Raw genomic sequence first — 24,857 nt, 5'->3', positions numbered from 1 at the left:
ACTGACCGCCGCCATCTTTGTACAGGAGGAGTGCATGCACAGTTTTAATGTGACCCCCGCTATCTGTCTGCACAAAGATGGCAGTTCAGTGAATCATTCAGCTGATCCCGGCGGCAGATGCGCACATGTCTACAGGCAGAGGAAGCCGGTCACATTAAAGGGGTTTTCCTACGTATGAAAGTTCATTTTAAAAATTGTGTCTGACTGTGTACGGAGCATACCACATCTCCTTGGCAGAGGAGGAAGCAAAAGACAATACTGACATTACAGCAGGGGATCACCGAGGATTCATTTTGTCAGGTAAAACATTTCACTAACTGTTTTTAAACATTTTTCCTCACAAAATGTATCCTCTGCAATCTCCTGCTGTAATGTCCAAATTGTCTTTTGCTTCCTCCCCTGTTATGAACTGGTGATTCAGAACCACAATGGACCTGGTGGTTACGAGCACAGAAAATGACCTGATAGTTACTAATCACATAGGACGAGCTCTGAGACGTGGGAACTCTGCTGACCGCAATCCCTAATCCTATCACACCACACTAGAGGTAGCCGTGGAGCGCTCCTGACCAGACCGGGCACAGCCTGAGAAACTAGCTAGCCCTGAAGATAGAAAAATAAGCCTACCTTGCCTCAGAGAAATTCCCCAAAGAAAAAGGCAGTCCCCCACATATAATGACTGTGAGTAAAGATGAAAATACAAACACAGAGATGAAATAGATTTTAGCAAAGTGAGGCCCGACTTACTGAATAGACCGAGGATAGGAAAGATAGCTTTGCAGTCAGCACAAAAACCTACAAACAACCACGCAGAGGGCGCAAAAAGACCCTCCGCACCGACTAACGGTACGGAGGTGCTTCCTCTGCGTCCCAGAGCTTCCAGCAAGCAAGACAAACCAATATAGCAAGATGGACAGAAAAAATAGCAAACAAAAAGTAACACAAGCAGAACTTAGCTTATGCAGGGCAGACAGGCCACAAGAACGATCCAGGAGAGAGCAAGACCAATACTGGAACATTGACTGGAGTCCAGGAACAAAGAACTAGGTGGAGTTAAATAGAGCAGCACCTAATGACTTAACTCGTCACCTGAGGAAGGAAACTCAGAAGCCGCAGCCCCACTCACATCATAACAGTACTGGAGGCCCAAAGTACTAATGCTTCTCAATAGGGGGAAAAGAGAAGTTCTGAGACCATTTTTTTTTTCTTTGCACTGTGTTTTGTCTTTCTTTTCCCCTTTACATCAGGGTGGTTCAGAACACAGGTGTAGACATGGACATTCAAGGTCTGTCCTCTTTGATGGATAATCTCACCATAAGTGTACAGAACATTCAAGATTTAGTGGTTCAGAATCCTATGTTAGAACCTAAAACAAAAAACAAATTTCTTTTCTCAGTAGAGTTATAGACACGAACCTTAATGATACCTCGGTCAGGAAAAATAAAAAAGAAGAAAATAAATTTGTTTTTTGTTTTAAGTTTGGACCCATGGATTCTGCCATTAGGTCTGCGGTCAGAAAAAACTGGCAGATTTTGGGACAAGATCGTGATTTGAAAGAGATGGTGGAAAGAGGACCCCTGTTACCTTGTCGCCGCAGTAAAAACGTGAGAGACCTGCTAGTACGGAATAAACTTGCATCTAGAAGGGAGAATTGGTTGGGTGGTAATATGCCAAAAGGTAACTTTAAGTGTGGACAGTGCAATTTCTGCGCATATCATCTTACGGGCAATAGTATTAAAATTGGTCCTATTCAACACGTAGTACGCGATTTTATAACATGCAGGTCCACATATATTGTTTACATTATTTTTTGCCCTTGTGGCTTCTTTTATATCGGCAAGACCATTCGACCTTTGTTTATTAGGATTAGGGAACATTTCAATTCAGTCCGGACAGGACTTCTCGGGACAAAAGCAGATGAGATGCTCCATGCTACCACAGTAGTAGTACAACCCCTTGGCATGACGGTGCTCTTGCCGTTACTCAGCCAGCTTAACACGATTGCCCTGCATAGGTTCAGGAGACTCAGCTCCCATACAAAGCTGCACAGCCGATAGTCATCCATAAAGTATAACACACCCCCATAGTCATCCATAAAGTATACTACACTCCAATAGTCATTCAGAAAGTATAATGCACCTCATAGTCATCCATAAAGTATAATGCACCCCCCATAGTCCTCCATAAAGTATAATGCACCTCATAGTCCTCTATAAAGTATAATGCATCCCATAGTCCTCCATTAAGTATAATGCACACCATAGTCCTCCATAAAGTTTAATGCACCCCATAGTCCTCCACAAAGTATAATCTGCCCCCATAGTCACCCATAAAGTATAATGCACTCCCATAGTCATTCATGTACTAGTATGGCTACTGATTTTTTTTCTTTAAATAATTAAATACTTACCTTTCCTTTGCTCTCCTGCCACGTATCCTTTTGTGAAGCCGATAGCTGACTTCGACGTTCCACGGGAGCATAGGACGTCACTTCCAATCACATCGTCACATGCACGCTGATGTCAGCTGCTGGCCTTTGATTGGCTGGCAGCATGTATGTGGCGCTCAGACCTGATGTGTCTGTGCACTGCAATATACTTCAATTGGATTTGCGTTCTAGGACACGCATCCAGTGGAAGTTCCTTCTGGTGTTGGTGGTGGGTCTGCGGTCGTTACACCATTAGTTCTGTAATCACGCCCCTATATCTTAGCAATATTAAGAGTGCTGCATCCCTCTGTAAGAGTTTTAACAATTTTTGACTGTTCAGACTCAGTTAAATCTATATTTTAACCAATTTTGACTGAAGAAAAGAAGCTGCCTAACAATTCTGCGCACCTTCATCAAGGGTGGTGATATTCTTAGGTTGCACCCATCCTTAATACACAAATACATATCACCTGATCCACTTTACCCAATAAGCATTCAAGTTTATACAGCTCAGTTTTGGAAATTCTGCATAAAAATAATGATGTGGTCAAAATCCTCATTTGTCTAATAACTGTGCACCATCAGAGTTTATGAATGCAGCAGTCTTCTGAAACGCTTCCGGTTTCACCTCCTTGCACACCGTAACACCAAACATGCCTATGCCTATGCATATTTTAGTGTTGCCATATATATTTTAATCATGAAATAAAGAATTTGATTTTATGGATTGAAGCTGGACTCACTTCCTTCATAAGGAATACCAATGTCTGGCAGAGATGAGACTCCGGCTTCTCCACACCAGAAACTTGCCTGGTTTCCAACAACGGTGACAAGCCATCAAAAATGTAGGTATATTTTAAGATTATTTTCTAAAAGATCAGAACTCCATTGGGTCACTGCCTTTATAGTGAACTTTGTATTCCCTTCGTGTCTTACTTTTGTGGCAGTACAGCTGTGGGCTGGCATGTTTATGCCACTGAAGTGCAGTATTTTAGGCAACCAGCAAATGTATGCAGCCGAGAAAGATACATTTCTTTGGCTTTGGTTTAAAACTGGGAATAAGACCTGGCTGCTTTCGTTGGGATAGGTAAGGAGGGCTCTCACCCCACCCATCCATATATTGGCTGGCCAAATAATAATAAAAAGAAAACCCAATATTAGACTCATGCTGCCTGAACCATGGCTAGATAACTGCAGCTATGTATGTTTTACTGTCAGATACTCTGACGTTTCAGAGAAAACATACTTTTATAAGCCGGCTGAGGCATATGTGTCTGGGATGACTAGTCCAAGAGGCAGATCTCCTGGAAGCTTCTCCCCGCCCTGTTCCCTGAGACTGGCAGGACTCTCCATGTGTTATTGTATAAGGAGAGACCTGCCAGTGTAGGAAGCAAAGTCAGCGAGAAGTGGCCAGGGACATGCCTCTTGGGCTAATCATCCCTGAAACATGGCCAACTTTACAAAATGAAGCTCCGATTTATCAAAGTTTATCAAATGTATCTGTCGTAAAACACTTTAAAAAGTCACAAAATTGAATTGTGCAAAAATGTTGAGACTTTTGGTATTTTCATGCAGCTTAACCAAAATGGATAGAGCTTCAGAGGAAAGGCCGTGCCAAAGCTAGATCATCAAATTGATCAATATTGGAACATTTTTTACCCCAGAAATGTTACTCCAGTTCCTGATTGCAGTAGCATTTTTGACGAGGCGCACTCCACTGAGATATGCTGAAGTCATTGAATGGTGTTTGCCCCTTAATGAAATCAGAGCATCCTACTCTAAAACACCGCTTCAGTCAGACTGGCGAAAACCATTTAATGGGGCCATAGCGTTCTTTGAAACAAAACGATTATTCAGTAGAACTTTCACAGCTTCTAAAACGCTGCCAATATCTGATTCATGCTGCCCATGGATCAAGCAACAGGAATCTCAGGTCAGGGTTAAAGGGAACCTGTCACCTGAATTTGGCGGGACTGGTTTTGGGTCATATGGGCGGAGTTTTCGGGTGTTTGAGTCACCCTTTCCTTACCCGCTGGCTGCATGCTGGCCGCAATATTGGATTGAAGTTCATTCTCTGTCCTTCTTAGTACACGCCTGCACAAGGCACTAGACCCAGGGTTTATTATTCAGGGACATATCATATTTTGAAGTTAAAGCTGAATCAAGACAGCTTTCAACTTATCCACATTGTTGGAGTGAAAGGTGTTGTGATCTCTGGCTTAGTCGATAATGGGGATCCCATGAGCTTATTGGCCCCCGAGTTGTCATACTTGTTAGATTGTTCTGTACTTATCATATATGAAGGTTATCATAGTTTATCCGTTGGTTTAACGTGTTTCTGCTGAGATAACATGGATTCCCATCATATGACCTGATATAATCACTCTGTATGTAACAAATCAGCATTTATTCCATAGACTTACTTTGCTTTATTTCTTTATAGGGACTGTAGCCAATTTTCTGATGTGTTGATAAGTTTAGAATGATTCCAGTTATAGATATTACGGTCCTTTGTGGTTTCTCTGCACAAGACTGATAACGGGGGTTGTCATGTGCGGTTGCCTATAAAGACTTATTTCTTAAGTGCCCAAGTCATAGTGTGCTGAGACCAAGACCGACATGGTGAGGATTATAGACATTTTGTCAGACACATATGGCAGCTATTGACTCCAACATTTCAGTGGGGAGAAGGGAACAACGGATCATTCAACATGCCTTACTCATCTTTCCGCCTGTCACCTGCTGTTATATTGTATATGCAGTCTTATCTGTGGGCCAGAAGATATGGAACAGGGAGAGCTGAGCAGATTAACATACAGATTTGTGGAAAATGATCTAGTATAATTTGTTTGTTATATATGTATGAATCCCTACTATTTTTATGCTTAGGAGTCCAGCGGGTGGTCCTATTCATTGAGTCACAGCTATGTCTATATGGGGGATGCTGCTAATCACTAAATAGGATCCCACTCAACTCCTAGGCATATAAAGAGCTAATAAAATGTTATACTAAATCTTTTCCTACAAAAGTTTATATCAATTTGCTCTGCGTCTCCTACCAATTGGAGCTTCAAAACCATATTGAGTATGACGAGGGCCACTTGGCAGACCTTCATACACATGAGATTGTCAACTGACTTTTGTCCTGTGTATGGACCACTCAAGAGTGCCTACAGGTATGGGATTGTCTGCTGGTCCAACCAAAATTGATGGGATCTGCCAACAAATATATAACATAGTTATGTGTATTCCTGGCTTATTGGCCAAAAGTTGCTTTGTAAAGTTGACTTTCCGAGTAATGTTTGAGTCTGTATGAAGATGTAACTTGGTTGTGATTTAATTTATTTTACTATGTGTTATAGATGATACCACTATTGCTTAGTGCACTGTTTCTGGGGGTACCTCCAACATACGCTGCTCCTGAGGCAGATCAAATCAAAGATCTCCCTGGTCTAACTAACCAAGCTTCATTTCAACAATTTTCTGGATACTTGAAGGCATCAGATGGAAAACACTTACATTATTGGTAAGATATTGGTGACTAATACCCATCCAGCCCTGTTCTCCATATGTGATCACCGTCGTTTTCTCTGCAGGTTTGTGGAGTGTCAGACTGATCCAAGCTCTTGTCCTTTGGTCTTGTGGCTCAATGGAGGTCCTGGTTGCAGCAGCATCGCTGGTTTATTAACTGAGCATGGTCCTTTCCTGGTGCGTCTAGTAAATCATTGTAGATATTGGACTATTGGTAATTTTTCTTTCTGAGATTAATGATTTAGCATTTTTCTATTTGCCTTTATGATAGATTAATCCTGATGGCAGCACCCTGAGGAACAACAAATATTCTTGGAATAAGGTGATAATTTCATAACCTTTTATGTAATTCAATTAGAAATTAAACATTGAGATTCTGACCTAGTATGTGTAATGTTATTTTATCTTCATTAGTATAAAGCATAATTTCTAAGTGGGCTACTAAGATATCTAAACTGCTTACAGCTGCTTCTTTATTGTATAGCTTTGCAGTTAGCGGCTTTAGCAGTTTAGAGGATACCATATGAGCAATTTACATTTTCTTTTCAAATAGAGGTTTTGTTTAAAAGAATATTGTATTTGATATATATAGAACGCCCTGCCAGGGCAGCGGGGTACTTGGTATCAGGTCCGGTCTTAAAGAGGATGTCACGGTGGCTGCGACTCGGTCCATGGCCCTGGGCGCCCAATTAAAGGAAAAGATCTTTAAGAGGATTGGTGAATAAAGTCTATTGTTCGTGACGCTGCCTGTGGTGTTCGGTCAGTGAGAACCGATGCTGCATAAAGGGGTCCTCTGGGGTGATGGTATGCAGCAAGATGGTGACGCTTCCCACAGGTGAAGCGGGGTCCCCAGGGCTTCCCAAGTGTACGGCACCGATGGTGTGGTGGATGGTATGGTAAAGAACGAGGACACAGGTTTGCAGTTTTTACCTGGTTTACTGATGGTAGTAGTAGTCCTCAGTCCAGGGTACCAAGTGCAGGGTAGCTGTGGCCCGGCCGGCTTGGAGGCAATAGGAGATCCCTCTCCCAGGTGAGGTCCGTAAGCTTTTCCTACTAGCGCTGTTTAGTTGATTAGGTCCCTGCCGCTTGATGCTCAGTGCAAGTCCCCTCTCTCCTGTCCTAAGACAGATGTCTGTATGATAGGCAGTTCAAGCCTGTTTATAGGGTCTCTATCATGACCCGGGTCTATGGTCACTGCTTCACCTCAGACTTGATGCAGGCAATTGACATACAGTCCTTTGCCCTCCGGTTCTGTCGCGCGTCCTGGAGAACAACACGACCTCGGGCTCCCGGTACCTGGCTTCTGCGCTCTGCCTCCTAGGGTGTCCTTCCGCTGTTCCCCTCCTGAGCCTCTTCCTTCTCTGTGCTTCTTTCCTCTAAGCTCCTCCACTATTCAACTCTCCTTCAGATTCTCCCTCTTTCCAGGGGTAGCAGCTCCCTCGTGGCTGCTTGGCCCCTACGTCTGCTCCAGACGTCCTTCTACTCTCCTCTCCCAGACTCACTAAGACTGACTGGCTCCTCCTCCAGACCAGGATGCATAAAGTCTAAGGAAGCTCCCCTGAATCCGACTCCTGAGCTCCCCCTCCTGGCCTAGATTCAGATGTGTTGAATGTGAGTGCCTTACCTGATAGAGAGAATCTCCCTTGCCTCCAAGCATGACATCACCCTCCTGGAAAGGAAGGCAACATAACTGCAACAACCGGTTACCTGGGGTGTTGCATATATATCCTCCTGAGATACAGTATATACCATGCACTCATAACTGACAGATGCCAAACAAGTGGTGGAGTTTTGGTATTTGGCAGGCTGGTATACTTTGATATATTCCTTTCTAGCGCTGTACAGGAAAGCAAGCTCATGCATTACCTATGTATGATCTCTGTGGTAGTGGACACTGATAGTTTGTTGCAAGAAGTGTGCCTGGACCCCTCTCCTTTGATGGGGACAAAGCTACAGATGCTGCTCCATCAGTATTCATTTTATTTTATATCCGATAAGAGAGGACTTTGTGTAATAAAGAAGTTCGCTATGAATAACAAAAATAACAAGAGAATATGCTATGTAAGGGATGGACAGTGCCATACATAACACCGATGATACTATGTAAAAATGGGACAGCACTATAAATAACAAGAAAGGACACTGTGTAATAAATGATGGCATCATACATAAAAGAGGATGCTATGTAATAAAGGATGTTGCTTTACATAGCGAGAGGATGCTATGTAATACAAGACAGTGCTATACATTTTAAGAGGGGAAACTATGTAATAAGAGACGGCGCTATACATAAATAACAATAAAGTACACTGTAAACTATGGGATGCTGCTTTACATAGCAAGAGACTACACTATATACTAAGGGACACATAAGTGAGGATACTATATACTAAGTGATGGCACTATACATAATATGGCTGCATTTACACATCCGTGTGAAGTGTCAGTGTGTTACCTGATTTTTCTCAGTCAGCACACATACCCATATTCTGATCCTCCAAATTGCATCAGAAAAGGACATGCTCTCAGAGTCACAGATCCCTTTTTTGGATCCGTGTTTTTCACAGATGTGTGAATGAATATATGAAACTCTAAGGGTTTATGTGCCATCTGCTAAAAATCTTGGTCATCACACAGACATTTCACATGAATGTGTGACTGTAGACTAAGGGAAGTTGTTTTACAAATGATAGTATTACTCCCATAATCTTTCTACAATTTATACAGAATACATCCATCCAGATATATCCAGTGACTGACCAGAGCTCTCATCTAATTAGAGTTTCTTCTCCATCTGGTCAGACCTTCATATTTACAATTTCCAACCATGACTTATCTTGTCACACTGATCACCATGGCCATGAAAATAACAAATTTGAATATCCTGAATATATACATTAACCTACTAAATAGAAAAAAAAACACTGTGCCCCTAAATACAAATATGTAGAGTACCATTAATATACAATTAGCCATGCACCATTCAAAATATAAATTGAAAAGCTAGCACTGTGCCACCATTAGTTATAATTTCCACTGCCCAATAAATATGAATTAGTCATGGAGCGCCCCCAGACACAGGGCCACGCATTCTCAGTACCGGGCCTCTCTGCTTCGGTTCTGAGGCTGTCACGGTGGCTAGACCCGGTCCGCGACCCTGCTAAGGGGCGTCCAATAAAGGTGGTGCAGTCTGTCAGGGATTCGTGACGCCACCTGTGGTGTTCGGTCAGGGTGACCGACGCTGCTGTGGGGTCCGCTGGGGTGATGGAATGGCAGCTGGATGGTATACCTTCCCACAGGTGAAGTAGATGGTGATGGTGTGAGGTGCAGGCAATAACGAGGACACAAGGTTGCAGTCTCTTTACCTCTTTACTGTAGACTTCAGGATCCACAATCCAGAGCACGTTTAACAGGGCTATCAGAGACCTGCCGGTCCGATGGGCACTTCCAGAGTCTCCTTCGCAGATGGAAATCGTTGACTACCAATAGCGCCTGTTTATGTTGTAGTCCTACCCTGCTGAGCATTCGGAATAGTCCTCACAACTGCTGTTCTCGTTCGTTCGTTCTCTACAGCTCTCTCGTTCTTTGGTTCCAGATGTTACTAGTTTCTAACGTCCCCCAGATATGTTATGGCTAGGATGCCACCCGTATGACGGGAAGGCCTGGAGTTCTTCCGGGACACTAGAGACGCCCCTCTCCCACAGTTGCCCCCTATGTCTTCGTAGGTGTTTAGGTGAGACAGCCAACCTATAATTAACTGTCCTGCGGAGTTCAGAGTAAGGCCTGAAGTCAGTTACTCCCGCGGTGTTCCGGCCACCGGCTACGCGCCTCAGTAGGATGTTGCCTTGGTCTCACGGCATGACTCCTACTGGCTCTCCTTTGTGCTTGATCTCGTTTACACTGTTCCACAATATCCTTCGCTTCGTGTCTCTTTCTTAGGATACCGCCGCAAGGTAGTGCAGGCGCGGTTCCGTTCCGTTCTGTTCTGTTCACTAGGCGCCTGCCAGGTTCCCACGCCTGACAGGGACCCCCTGTGTCTTCTCCCTGCAACACCCCCTGCCACGGGATGTTGCCTGAATCCAACCCAGTCAGCTTCTGACTAACTTTCTATCCAACCCCTAGTTTTACCAGTGTGAGGAGGGGCCCAATAAATAAAGCCTTTTGCTCCCCCTAGTGGCCGGAGTGTGAAGTGTAATGTGTTCTGGTGATACCTGGTCAGGAGAATTCCTTCAGTGCCATCGGACGTACCATCACTCCCCTTAGTGGCAGAGCGTCATACTGCAACGACCAGATCTCTGGGGCGCTGCACTCCCCCCCGGTTAAATCCAGTACTCCTGGACTGGGAAGAAGAACAACAATACATAGCAGAAAAAGACATACAAAATTTTTGAAATGCTAAAACAAGTAAATAGAACAATGCTTCCCTTTATGGGAGGTAAGGACACTTGAACGTTACAAACAAAATTAAATATTTTTAAATAACAGATTTGACTATAAATAACCCTCAGTACCCAGCCGGGTATTCTACCAAGTGCAAACTTTGAACAATAATTTAACTTTTTTTTTTTTTTTCCTTTAAGGGCGTATAAGCTGAACCCACTAAAGGCCTACTATAAAATACTATATCAATAACTCAACATTCCTTTCCGTTCTAACTTCCCCAATGCAGGACCGCCTAGCTCCTTGGCTGGGCCTACTGTCATTGTACCGACCATCTTTCTACAGTTCTCAGGAGGACTCTCTCTCTAACCCCTACGGGTTCACTTTCAAGCTTTCCTGTCCTCAGTCCCTTTCAACATTATCAAACTTTCTAAATTTTAACATTATTAACGTTTCAACTTTTATCAAAGCAATCATGTAAACATTCCCTTTAAGAGGGAACCAAGTCTCTAGGAGGTAGTGCAGATTCTCTCTCTGTCTGCAAGTCCACTGAAAGCAAGATCTTCTGCGTCATGTCCAGAAGCATTATCTTCGCAAAGTCTTCTTTCGCTTGTAAAACCAGTAGGGAGCACCTTTAAGAAGGTGCAAACTATATACACAAACAGTTTTGAATCATTCACCGTCCATGATCCGGCAGTCTGTTAAACAATGGTGAACTTGTGCAAAAATAGAAAAAGAACTATAAACAATAGGGATCCCGGGTAAACAAAGGGACCCCTTTAAGAAATAACCCTGGTCGGGTTTAAAGCAGCAGGAAACAGTTAACTATTTACATCTTTCAGGTCTTCGAGGTTTATTGCTGCGATGATGGTTGTGGTCTTACCTTGCAGACCACTCCTCTCCGTTGTTCACGGGTGGGATCCACAGTAGCACGCGGGGCCAGGTCAGCCCGGCGTTCCGCAGCGGGAACCTCATCCTCCGGAGTCCCAGCTGCGACCTGCAGGACTGCGCAACGCTGAACACCCCTGGCTGTCCAGCCGGTCCCCCTCGACCAGCGGGTGTAGGTTACCGCATCTCCAGGTCTCAGGTCGCGGTCCTCGACCGTCCCATAACACGGCTCCACCTCGCTCCGGTTGAAATGGACTCGCACGGGCTCTCCGATCTCCTGGATAGCTCCTCTTTCCTCCCTGGGATCGAAAAGGACCACCACTCCCCAGTGCGACGGCGAGACCTTCACTTCCTCCATGAGGTTGACTACGGTCACGGGCTGAGGCTACTTCCTCCGAGCCGCCACCAGGCGTCGCTGGTGCTCCATCACGTCAAGATCTTCAGATCCGACCCCTGCGGTACACGATCCCCTGGCCGGGTTCGGGGGTCCGCCGTGGCTGGAACGGGTATAGGAGGAGACATGGGCAACAGGCGAACTTCTGCCGGGTGTCCCAATCGGGAACTCACACAAGCTTGGGCCCTCAGGCAGCGCGCCAGATACCGGGCCTCAGCTGCGGCCACTCCGCAGTCGGGCATCCATCCGCCAGGTTTTCCCTCAGGCTGCTTCGCGACGAGAAACCTCTGCAGCGGTGGTGACTCTGAGACCACTGCAGGGAATGCGGGTCTATGCCTGGCCGGGTCGTCGCCATGCGATGGCAGGGACGCCGCCATCTTTGTCTCCTCCTCTGGATCTTCTTCCCGGGCTCTTTTTTGAGGGCGGTCCCGTCTCCATTGTCTCCACCCTACAAAGAGGATGAGAAAGCGGATCTCCGCCGCTGACGGACATGCCTTCAGGATACAGCAATGCTTAGACTGGGCGGCCATTATCTTTCGCGCTCTCCAACTCACTCACGCCCACTTCCACGCCCTTCTTCTTCTCTTGCCCTCCTTGTGGCGCTACAATGGCGGCAGTTTTGGCGGGAATCTTGCGGCAGATAGCAATACACAGTCCTTGCAATAAATCACAGTCCAACACGTTTCAATCACAGTTCCAAGGCACACATGACCTGCTTCTCAGGCTTAAGTAGGATCCTGTTCGTGACGCCAGGTTGGAGCACCCCCAGACACAGGGCCACGCGTTCTCAGTACCAGGCCTATCTGCTTTGGTTCTGAGGCTGTCACGGTGGCTAGACCCGGTCCGCGACCCTGCTAAGGGGCGTCCAATAAAGGTGGTGCAGTCTGTCAGGGATTCGTGACGCCACCTGTGGTGTTCGGTCAGGGTGACCGACGCTGCTGTGAGGTCCGCTGGGGTGATGGAATGGCAGCTGGATGGTACACCTTCCCACAGGTGAAGTATGTCCCAAGGGCTTCCCAGTAAAGTAGATGGTGATGGTGTGAGGTGCAGGCAATAACAAGGACACAAGGTTGCAGTCTTTTTACCTCTTTACTGTAGACTTCAGGATCCACAATCCAGAGCACATTTAACAGGGCTATCAGAGACCGGCCGGTCCGATGGGCACTTCCAGAGTCTCCTTCGCAGATGGAAATCGTTGCCTACCAATAGCGCCTGTTTGTGTTGTAGTCCTACCCTGCTGAGCATTCGGAATAGTCCTCACAACTGCTGTTCTCGTTCGTTCATTCTCTACAGCTCTTTCGTTCTTTGGTTCCAGATGTTACTAGTTTCTAACGTCCCCCAGATATGTTATGGCTAGGACGCCACCCGTATGACGGGAAGGCCTGGAGTTCTTCCGGAACACTAGAGACGCCCCTCTCCCACAGTTGCCCCCTATGTCTTCGTAGGTGTTTAGGTGAGACAGCCAACCTATAATTAACTGTCCTGCGGAGTTCGGAGTAAAGCCTGAAGTCAGTTACTCCCGCGGTGTTCCGGCCACCGGCTACGCGCCTCAGTAGGATGTTGCCTCGGTCTCACGGCACGACTCATTTACACTGTTCCACAATATCCTTCGCTTCGTGTCTCTTTCTTAGGATACCGCCGCAAGGTAGTGCAAGCGCAGTTCCATTACGTTCTGTTCTGTTCGCTAGGCGCCTGCCAGGTTCCCACGCCTGACAGGGACCCCCCTGTGTCTTCTCCCTGCAACACCCCCTGCCACGGGATGTTGCCTGAATCCAACCCAGTCAGCTTCTGAATAACTTTCTATCCAACCCCTAGTTTTACCAGTGTGAGGAGGGGCCCAATAAATAAAGCCTTTTGCTCCCCCTAGTGGCCGGAGTGTGAAGTGTAATGTGTTCTGGTGATACCTGGTCAGGAGAATTCCTTCAGTGCCATCGGACGTACCATCACTCCCCTTAGTGGCAGAGCGTCATACTACAACGACCAGATCTCTGGGGCGCTGCAGTCACTGTGACTCTCTCCCTCATGTAATTCTAAGTGCTTCTCCTGTGGCCTCTATCTCACCTCCCCAATTAATTTAAAGGCCCAATATACTGTTGTTTCCTACCCCAAATCCATTATATATCCCTGTCTAGTGTTATCTCTCACCCATCAATTTATTTTAAGTCCCTGTGCAACGCTATCGCCTACTCCCCCAATTGATTCTAGGTCACTGTATAGTGTAATCAGCTATCCCCCAATTCTTTATAAGTCCCTGAATAGCATTATCTTCCACCTCTTAATTCATTATAAGCCCCTGTACAGTGTTATCTCCCATCCCTCAGTAATTTTATAGTGCTCCCAACTACCCCCAATTCATTATAAGTCCCTATATAAAATCCTCCCCACCCTCAATTCATTATCTTTGTAGTGTCCTCTTTCCCCCTATTCATTATATGTTCCTGTATAGTGTCATCTCCCACCCCTATTTCATTATATGTCTCAATATACCATCCTCCCCATCCCACAATCCATTATAAGTCCCTCTTCTGCCCCCCATTCTTTATAAGTCCCTGTATAGCTTCCTCTTAGGCTGCCATCACACTAGCAGTATTTGGTCAGTATTTTACATGACTTTTGGATATGGGATGGACCCCACTCCTTCTTAAAACCACCATAACTACTGTAAACCTAGGTACTAAAATAAATACACAAAACACGTTATTTTGGTTGTCAAACTGGCCACAGCTTTTATTCAAATCACAGGATTAAATAATCACAGTAGGAGTCAGGTGGAGTGCTAGTACATTGGGATTCACAAGTACTGCGATATCCCCAGCTGTCTGACATACAGCACCAGGACAGACAGCCATAAAGGGGCGGCACGCACTGGCTTGCCATTCAAGCAGAGCCAGTAAACTTTCAGGGCACCAATGACCCTATTATCCTCACTCCTGTGCTTAACCACTGTGCCCGCCCCTGATTGATGTTACCATTACAACGTCCTTGAGGCTGGCCACCAAAGCCGAGCCTGCTCACCACCATGAGGTTTTACATCCTCTATTAGTTAAAATGAGTCCACCTTAACTTGTCTGCAACTTCCACCTGACTCCTAAACCGCAAAGCCGTGACGGGTTATAAATTCCAAGTCTCATTTGACACTTTTTTTTTTTTTTTTAAATAATTAAATCATTTTTGCAAACTTAAAAACTAGGAGTCCCTGCAAAAGCATTAATGGAACTAAACTCGGCAAACCCCCGACTCACAAAGAGTCATCCTACAGCGCTCAGGAGAGGAAAAACCCCCTGTGGAGGAAACCTCCAGGGAACCATGGCTGAAGGATTGCCCTTCCCTTGGGCTTAGAAGGTTACCGCAAATAATAACTCTTTGTAGCCAATATACAATTGAACCTGGTACAAGATATACAATGACAAATAAAAAAAAATACAATAAAGCATTTATCATTATACAAGCAATAATTAAAAAGTTTAAGGACAGAGATTATAAACAGGGCGGGAGGGCGGGTAATGTTTCCTCCTGTCCATCGTGTGAGAGAAAGAGGGAGAGCCAGAGTTGCCTCTTCTATATAAGCCCCACCCTCCTCACAGTAATACACCAGGCACAAACATCTAAACTCCTTCCTCTTAAAGCAACAACACTCTTGTTTAAAATCTACACTGCAATACAAACAAAGGCTGCAGGAGTTCTCAGTCCACCCATCCCCAAGTCATGTCCACCTCCGTCTAGTCTCCGGTGGTTTCTTGACTTTTGGATATGGGATGGACCCCACTCCTTCTTAAAACCACCATAACTACTGTAAACCTAGGTACTAAAATAAATACACAAAACACGTTATTTTGGTTGTCAAACTGGCCACAGCTTTTATTCAAATCACAGGATTAAATAATCACAGTAGGAGTCAGGTGGAGTGCTAGTACATTGGGATTCACAAGTACTGCGATATCCCCAGCTGTCTGACATACAGCACCAGGACAGACAGCCATAAAGGGGCGGCATGCACTGGCTTGCCATTCAAGCAGAGCCAGTAAACTTTCAGGGCACCAATGACCCTATTATCCTCACTCCTGTGCTTAACCACTGTGCCTGCCCCTGATTGATGTTACCATTACAACGTCCTTGAGGCTGGCCACCAAAGCCGAGCCTGCTCACCACCATGAGGTTTTACATCCTCTATTAGTTAAAATGAGTCCACCTTAACTTGTCTGCAACTTCCACCTGACTCCTAAACCGCCACCAGCGAGGCCATTTGACACCTTGAATGGACTCGACCCCCATCACCCATGCCTAATAAAGTCATCAACCAGATCTGCATGCTATGGAAAGACTGTGCATATAAGGAAAAAAATTCCAGGACTACAACAGATTAATTTTAACAATGCAACACTACCAAATTATGATCGATAATATGGTAACTACAGCAAAATACCAGCCGCTAAACATCCTGCAATGTGGATCCTATAATAGGGAATGCAGAAACTAAACCATAACAAAGGGGTAGCCACAGTCTGACTACCTGTATAATGACATCTGTGATGCCTCAAAAACTATTATACTGCATGTATTGTAGCCAGCTCTAATAACTCACTAATTCACCGATTTCAGTTCAAGAAACCACCATTACATACAGTAGCTGGGCTGTGCAGTAACCAATTCTTAAACCCACTTACTATTACTACCCAAAAAGTGATGAGTGTATATAAAGAGAAAGATACTATAAACAAGGAGTAATTAAAAGCCATACACAATATAATATCGACATTATAACCGATCATTAAATAATTTAAATAATTTCTGCAATATTTGGACATAGTAAATGAAATAAGCCTATAGCAGAAAAGTCTACAAAGACATTATTAATAACCTTGCCACGCCATTGTTAATTGCTTTACAGGCACTTGATAACATATACCATTAACCTTCTCCAACTGGGACAAAGGCATTGGGAATAGGCACATTGCCCTTCGTGTTAATGCACTTGATGTCTTCACCCCTAGCCGCTCCCACTGGCTCAAGGGCATCGGGATGCACTTTATTACTTTTCTCTTAGTCACTCCCACTGACTCCAGGGCACCCATATTAGGTACATTGCTCTTCAGTTTAATGCCCCAGATTACTGCATTGTCCAGACAGCAACCTTGAAAGAAATAGGAGTTGGTCAATATAAACAGTAAAAATCTGTGCCTCAGCATTCTCAAGTCACAGGTACTATTCAGGACCTCGTCCAACACCCCAGGCATATGACCTGTCCAGGTGCTATTCAGGACGTCAGTCCAACACCCCAGGCATATAACCTGTCCAGGTGCTATTCAGGACGTCAGTCCAACATCCCAGGCATATGACCTGTCCAGGTGTTATTCATTACGTCAGTCCAATACCCCAGGCATATAACCTGTCCAGGTGCTATTCAAAACGTAGTCCAACACCCCAGGCATATGACCTGTCCAGGTGTTATTCAGGACCTTGTCCAACACCCCAGGCATATGACCTGTCCAGGTACTATTCAGGACCTCATCCAACACCCCAGGCATATAACCTGTCCAGGTACTATTCAGGACCTCGTCCAACACCCAATTTGTATGCATGTAGAATATAATTGCCATGACCACAGGGACTTTACCCTAACAGGGTCTTGTAAGATATAAATGCTTCTGGAGACCAGAAGATATACCGTGATGGTCACTCCTCCACACCAGGGGGCCATACCAAAGATGGTTACCCCTCCATTCCAAGGGGTCATACTATGATTTACACCCCTCCATCCAGGGGCCACACCCGAGATGTTTACTCCTTTACACAAGGGGTGATACTATCATGAACATCCCCCCTAAACAAAGGGTCCATACCTGAGATGGTTACCCCTACTGACCAAATTATAATTAGCTTCAAGGACCCACTAAAAAAGAAACAAATAAGTGCTTTTTTTTTTTTTTTTTTAAATACACACCTTTATTAATACAAACATACAATAACCCAACAAAGCATAAATAACCTTAGCTAGCTGGGAGGAGTCCTTGAAGCTCATAAGATCTGGAGATTACCAAGCATAAAGTGAACATAAAATGTACCAACAATTACTCCCAGCCGTTACCCCACTAGCTCGGGAGCACCACAACCACAGGGTTCCAATGTTCACTTGAACTTCCTGAGGATTCAACAAACCCTTGCTGAAAGTCCCCTCTACTATTCACCAGACCAAGAACCAAATTAAATTCCAAAAAGAGGAATCCATATCCCAATGGATCCCCCAGACCAATTTATAACCAACTTCAAGGACCCCCCCCCCAACTGCACAAGATGTGGGATAAGTGAAGATGAAAACACCATGTAAGTTTACAACCAAGGTATATTACAGGTTGATCCTGGAAAATGTCCCATCACAAGGTCAGATACATTCGATGATGGGCAATGCTGTTATATGCTGTAACAATAAAGAAGCCGCCTGCTCCTCTACAGCAGTTACAGACAGGCTCTCTAATCACCAGCTGCACATACATCATAAGAAAATATAATATGTAGGTGTAGTATAAGCTGCCTGCAGCCATAAGTGTATGTGCAGAAAACTGCAAGGTCTGTGTCCCCAGTCAGTCACACTACCTACATACAATAGATGAGAGACAGGGCTGAAAACTGGGCCCATGATGTGTTCTCCAGAGCAAGGTGCAGCATCACACTAGAAGTGCCCGCTCACTGCCCGCCATGTGCTGAGTTATTAGTGCCCACTCACTGCCCGCCATGTGCTGAGTTATTAGTGCCCACTCACTGCCCGCCATGTGCTGAGTTATTAGTGCCCACTCACTGCCCGCCATGTGCTGAGTTATTAGTGCCCACTCACTGCCCGCCATGTGCTGAGTTATTAGTGCCCACTCACTGCCCGCCATGTGCTGAGTTATTAGTGCCCACTCACTGCCCGCCATGTGCTGAGTTATTAGTGCCCACTCACTGCCCGCCATGTGCTGAGTTATTAGTGCCCACTCACTGCCCGCCATGACTGCGTTAGTAGTGCCCACTCACTGCCCGCCATATGCTGCGTTATTAGTGCCCACTCACCATACCGCCATGTGCTGAATTACTCCCCGAATAATTATTGATACCTGATAAAATATATATAGTAAGGCTCGAGGTAATCCACTCAGGCTTGTGATAAGCTGCCTGCAGCCATAAGTATATACAGAAAAAGGGGTGGATATATCAGGCAGGACAGCATGCAACATAATAGGACTAAAGGCTGCCATATCTCCAGAAATAAAGCACGGATTTGGAAGTCATGTACAGATTATATGTGCAGCAAGGAAAATAACCTGGAGACCCAGGATCTAACATGTACTCAAAGTCTGTATACATGATAAGCATGCTGCGCAGAGATGGAGCCTTTTCTCATATATCACTTATAGATAGTGAGAGTAACCTGGTTATCACCCAGCATCATCAGACTGTACTGCAGCAGAGATGAGGCCACATACAGGTCACCAGACTCCATAAATGGGAAGGGGGGAATCAGCAGAAAGCAGCATGCTTCCCCCTTCCCCCTTCCCCCCCTTTAACACATACCCCGATTTATGATGCCCAGATACGGCAGAGAAATGTATAGTACAATGCCAGATTTCACTTCTTACATGAGTGACAGCTATTGTAGATTCTGCAGTGTATATATACAGGAGGAAAGGTGCTGTGCAGTGTATATATACAGGAGAGGTGCTTTTCTGTTTTGAGTTTTTCTATGAAACAAAGACTTTTCTACATAAACAACGTTGTTTGGTTTTGCGGCCCCGACAGATCTGTGCTACAAAGTAACAGGGGGCTCGGGCATTAATGAGGGACCTGATGCTGAATCCTTTCCACAAACCCTAATGACCCATTAGAAGCTCATTAAACGCCTCCCTGTCCTGAGTAGTCATGTACAGTATGGGGGGATCCTGCAGCCCACCCCCTGACTGCTCCATACCATACACTGCCCTCTGTCGCGCTCACTATTATCCTGTGCATTTCTCTGTCATCGTTACCCCATGTTACACTTGTCACCCCCCACTACAGAGTAGCAGGGCAGCCAATGTCACCCCGTCCCGGACCCTAATGGCAGCAGGAAATGTCTGTTCCTCTATTGGGTTGGAACCTGATTTAATCAAGGAATAATGTAGATTTGTTGCCGGTGGCTGCAGGGGAAGGGTTAAGTGATGCCATGTCCTTGGTGGGAGCAGTGGCAGCTACTGGGACCTGGACAGAGACAACCAATTTTGCTGTGACTGCACAGTGTGACCTGGAGGAGAGAAGCTGAGACTCCGGAGCAGAAATCACCCACATGCCAGCACTGGGCAGAGTCCCTCCAGTCACCAGCCTGGGGCCACGGAGCCCCAACCTACAGCCCACAGCTCAGATTTATCCATGGCAGCAGCTTCCCTTCCTCCTGGCATCTGGTTAACCCCATTTATGCGGGTCGGATTGTTATCTTTAACCCCTTCCCGACCTGTGACACAGCGTATGCGTCATGAAAGTCGGTGCCAATCCGACCTGTGACGCATATGCTGTGTCACAGAAAGATCGCGTCCCTGCAGATCGGGTGAAAGGGTTAACTCCCATTTCACCCGATCTGCAGGGACAGGGGGAGTGGTAGTTTAGCCCAGGGGGGGTGGATTCACCCCCCCGTGGCTACGATCGCTCTGATTGGCTGTTGAAAGTGAAACTGCCAATCAGAGCGATTTGTAATATTTCACCTAAAAAACTGGTGAAATATTACAATCCAGCCATGGCCGATGCTGCAATATCATCGGCCATGGCTGGAAACACATATGTGCACCCACCCCACCCCACCGATCGCCCCCCCAGCCCTCCGATCTGTGCAGCCCTCCGTCCTGTGCTCCGCTCACCCGTCCTCCTGTCCACTCCCCCCGTGCTCCAGTCAACCCCCCCCGCACTCCGATCACCCCCCCGCACAGCGATCCCCCCCGTGCTCCGATCCCCCCCTGCACAGCGATCCCCCACCCCGTGCTCCAATCAACCCGCACGCACACCGATCCTCATCCGTGCTCCGACGCCCCCCACCCCGTGCTCCGACGCCCACCCCCCCCCCCCGTGCTCCGACGCCCCCCCGTGCCCTGATCTCCCCCCCCCCCTTATACTTACCGAGCCTGCCGGTGTCCGTCTTCTTTCCTGGGCGCCGCCATCTTCCAAAATGGCGGGCGCATGTGCAGTGCAGATTCGTTCCAGAGTGAATTTTGATCACTGAGATATAACCTATCTCAGTGATCAAAATAAAAAAAATAGTAAATGACCCCCCCCCTTTGTCACCCCCATAGGTAGGGACAATAAAAAAAATAAATACATTTTTTTTTTCACTAAGGTTGGTGTAAGAACTAGGGTTAGGGGTAGGGTTAGGGTTAGGGGTAGGGTTAGGGTTAGGGGTAGGGTTAGGGGTAGGGGTAGGGTTAGGGTTCGGGATGTGCACACGTATTCTGGTCCTCTGCGGATTTTTCCGCAGAGGATTTGATAAATCCGCAGTGCTAAACCGCTGTGGATTTACCGCGGTTTTTCTGCGCATTTCACTGCGGTTTTACAACTGCGATTTTCTACTGGAGCAGTTGTAAAACCGCTGTGGAATCCGCAGAAAGAAGCGACATGCTGCGGAATGTAAACCGCTGCGTTTCCGTGCTGTTTTTCTGCAGCAGGTGCACAGCGATTTTTGTTTCCCATAGGTTTACATTGAACTGTAAACTCATGGGAAACTGCTGCGGATCCGCAGCGTTTTCCGCAGCGTGTGCACATACCTTTAGAATTAGGCTATGTGCACACGGTGCGGATTTGGCTGAGGATTCACAGCGGATTGGCCGCTGCGGATTCGCAGCAGTGTTCCATCAGGTTTACAGTACCATGTAAACATATGGAAAACCAAATCCGCTGTGCCCATGGTGCGGAAAATACCGCGCGGAAACGCTGTGTTGTATTTACCGCAACATGTCAATTCTTTGTGCGGATTCCGCAGCGTTTTACACCTGTTCCTCAATAGGAATCCACAGGTGAAATCCGCACAAAAAACACTGGCAATCCGCGGTAAATCCGCAGGTAAAACGCAGTGCCTTTTACCCGCGGATTTTTCAAAAATGGTGCTGAAAAATCTCATACGAATCCGCAACGTTGGCACATAGCCTTAGGGTTAGGGTTGGGTTGGAATTAGGTTTGTGGTTAGGGGTGTGTTGGGGTTAGGGTTGTGATTAGGGTTACGGCTACAGTTGGGATAAGGTTTAGGGGTGTGTTGGAGTTAGAATTGAGGGGTTTCCACTGTTTAGGCACATCAGGGGGTCTCCAAACGCAACATGGCGCCACCATTGATTCCAGCCAATCTTGTATTCAAAAAGTCAAATGGTGCTCCCTCACTTCCGAGCCCCGACGTGTGCCCAAACAGTGGTTTACCCCCACATATGGGGTACCAGCATACTCAGGACAAACTGCGCAACAATTACTGGCCTTGAGAAAATAAAAAATTGCTTGCTAAAACATCATTTTTGAGGAAAGAAAAATTATTTTTTATTTTCACGGCTCTGCGTTGTAAACGTCTGTGAAGCACTTGGGGGTTCAAAGTGCTCAGCACATATCTAGATAAGTTCCTTGGGGGGTCTAGTTTCCAAAATGGGGTCACTTGTGGGGGGTTTCTACTGTTTAGGCACACCAGGGGCTCTGCAAACGCAACGTGACGTCCGCAGACCATTCCATCAAAGTCTGCATTTCAAAAGTCACTACTTCCCTTCTGAGCCCCGACGTGCGCCCAAACAGTGGTTTACCCCCACACATGGGGTATCAGCGTACTCAGGAGAAACTGGACAACAACTTTTGGGGTCCAATTTCTCCTGTAACCCTTGGGAAAATAAAAAATTCTGGGCTAAAAAATTATTTTTGAGGAAAGAAAACGTATTTATTATATTCACTGCTCTGTGTTATGAACTTCTGTGAAGCACTTGGGGGTTCAAAGTGCTCACCTCACATCTAGATAAGTTCCTTTGGGGGTCTAGTTTCCAAAATGGGGTCACTTGTGGGGGGTTTCTACTGTTTAGCCACATCAGGGGCTCTGCAAATGCAACGTGACGCCCGCAGAGCATTCCATCAAAGTCTGCATTTCAAAACGTCACTACTTCACTTCTGAGCCCCAGCATGTGCCTAAACAGTGGTTTACCCCCACATATGGGGTATCAGCGTACTCAGGAGAAACTGGACAACAACTTTTGGGGTCAAATTTCTCCTGTTACCCTTGGGAAAATAAAAAATTGCGGGCTAAAAAATCATTTTTGAGAAAAGAAATTTTTTATTTTATTTCCATGGCTCTGCGTTATAAACTTCTGTGAAGCACTTGAGGGTTCAAAGTGCTCACCACACATCTAGATTAGTTCCTTTGGGGGTCTAGTATCCAAAATGGGGTCATTTGTGGGGGATCTCCAATGTTTAGGAACATAGGGGCTCTCCAAACGCGACATGGTGTCCGCTAATGATTGGAGCTAATTTTCCTTTTAAAAAGCCAAATGGCGTGCCTTCCCTTCTGAGCCCTGCCGTGCGCCCAAACAGTGGTTTACCCCCACATATGGGGTATCTGCGTACTCAGGACATAGTAACATAGTAACATAGTTAGTAAGGCCGAAAAAAGACATTTGTCCATCCAGTTCAGCCTATATTCCATCATAATAAATCCCCAGATCTACGTCCTTCTACAGAACCTAATAATTGTATGATACAATATTGTTCTGCTCCAGGAAGACATCCAGGCCTCTCTTGAACCCCTCGACTGAGTTCGCCATCACCACCTCCTCAGGCAAGCAATTCCAGATTCTCACTGCCCTAACAGTAAAGAATCCTCTTCTATGTTGGTGGAAAAACCTTCTCTCCTCCAGACGCAAAGAATGCCCCCTTGTGCCCGTCACCTTCCTTGGTATAAACAGATCCTCAGCGAGATATTTGTATTGTCCCCTTATATACTTATACATGGTTATTAGATCGCCCCTCAGTCGTCTTTTTTCTAGACTAAATAATCCTAATTTCGCTAATCTATCTGGGTATTGTAGTTCTCCCATCCCCTTTATTAATTTTGTTGCCCTCCTTTGTACTCTCTCTAGTTCCATTATATCCTTCCTGAGCACCGGTGCCCAAAACTGGACACAGTACTCCATGTGCGGTCTAACTAGGGATTTGTACAGAGGCAGTATAATGCTCTCATCATGTGTATCCAGACCTCTTTTAATGCACCCCATGATCCGGTTTGCCTTGGCAGCTGCTGCCTGGCACTGGCTGCTCCAGGTAAGTTTATCATTAACTAGGATCCCCAAGTCCTTCTCCCTGTCAGATTTACCCAGTGGTTTCCCGTTTAGTGTGTAATGGTGATATTGATTCCTTCTTCCCATGTGTATAACCTTACATTTATCATTGTTAAACCTCATCTGCCACCTTTCAGCCCAAGTTTCCAACTTATCCAGATCCATCTGTAGCAGAATACTATCTTCTCTTGTATTAACTGCTTTACATAGTTTTGTATCATCTGCAAATATCGATATTTTACTGTGTAAACCTTCTACCAGATCATTAATGAATATGTTGAAGAGAACAGGTCCCAATACTGACCCCTGCGGTACCCCACTGGTCACAGCGACCCAGTTAGAGACTATACCATTTATAACCACCCTCTGCTTTCTATCACTTAGCCAGTTACTAACCCATTTACACACATTTTCCCCCAGACCAAGCATTCTCATTTTGTGTACCAACCTCTTGTGCGGCACGGTATCAAACGCTTTGGAAAAATCGAGATATACCACGTCCAATGACTCACCGTGGTCCAGCCTATAGCTTACCTCTTCATAAAAACTGATTAGATTGGTTTGACAGGAGCGATTTCTCATAAACCCATGCTGATATGGAGTTAAACAGTTATTCTCATTGAGATAATCCAGAATAACATCCCTCAGAAACCCTTCAAATATTTTACCAACAATAGAGGTTAGACTTACTGGCCTATAATTTCCAGGTTCACTTTTGGAGCCCTTTTTGAATATTGGCACCACATTTGCTATGCGCCAGTCCTGCGGAACAGACCCTGTCGCTATAGAGTCCCTAAAAATAAGAAATAATGGTTTATCTATTACATTACTTAGTTCTCTTAGTACTCGTGGGTGTATGCCATCCGGACCCGGAGATTTATCTATTTTAATCTTATTTAGCCGGTTTCGCACCTCTTCTTGGGTTAGATTGGTGACCCTTAATATAGGGTTT

The 24,857-nt window shown here is 45.7% G+C and overlaps 1 protein-coding gene across 1 annotated transcript in view; it reads left to right on the top strand.

Moving 5' to 3' along the window:
• Window positions 1–5,028: 5,028 nt before the first annotated feature.
• Window positions 5,029–24,857, top strand: part of LOC138665051 (lysosomal protective protein-like) — a 131,802-nt gene continuing 111,973 nt past the window's right edge. The window contains exons 1-4 of the mRNA XM_069752202.1: window positions 5,029–5,050; window positions 5,791–5,954; window positions 6,025–6,136; window positions 6,231–6,281. Of these exons, the coding sequence (XP_069608303.1) occupies window positions 5,048–5,050; window positions 5,791–5,954; window positions 6,025–6,136; window positions 6,231–6,281 (330 nt within the window). The 5' untranslated portion in view covers window positions 5,029–5,047. The remainder of the gene's footprint in view (window positions 5,051–5,790; window positions 5,955–6,024; window positions 6,137–6,230; window positions 6,282–24,857) is intronic.

Source organism: Ranitomeya imitator, chromosome 2 (genome assembly GCF_032444005.1).
Source record: "Ranitomeya imitator isolate aRanImi1 chromosome 2, aRanImi1.pri, whole genome shotgun sequence".
Classification (NCBI taxonomy): Eukaryota; Metazoa; Chordata; class Amphibia; order Anura; family Dendrobatidae; genus Ranitomeya; species Ranitomeya imitator.
This window is presented reverse-complemented; position numbering and strand designations above follow the sequence as displayed.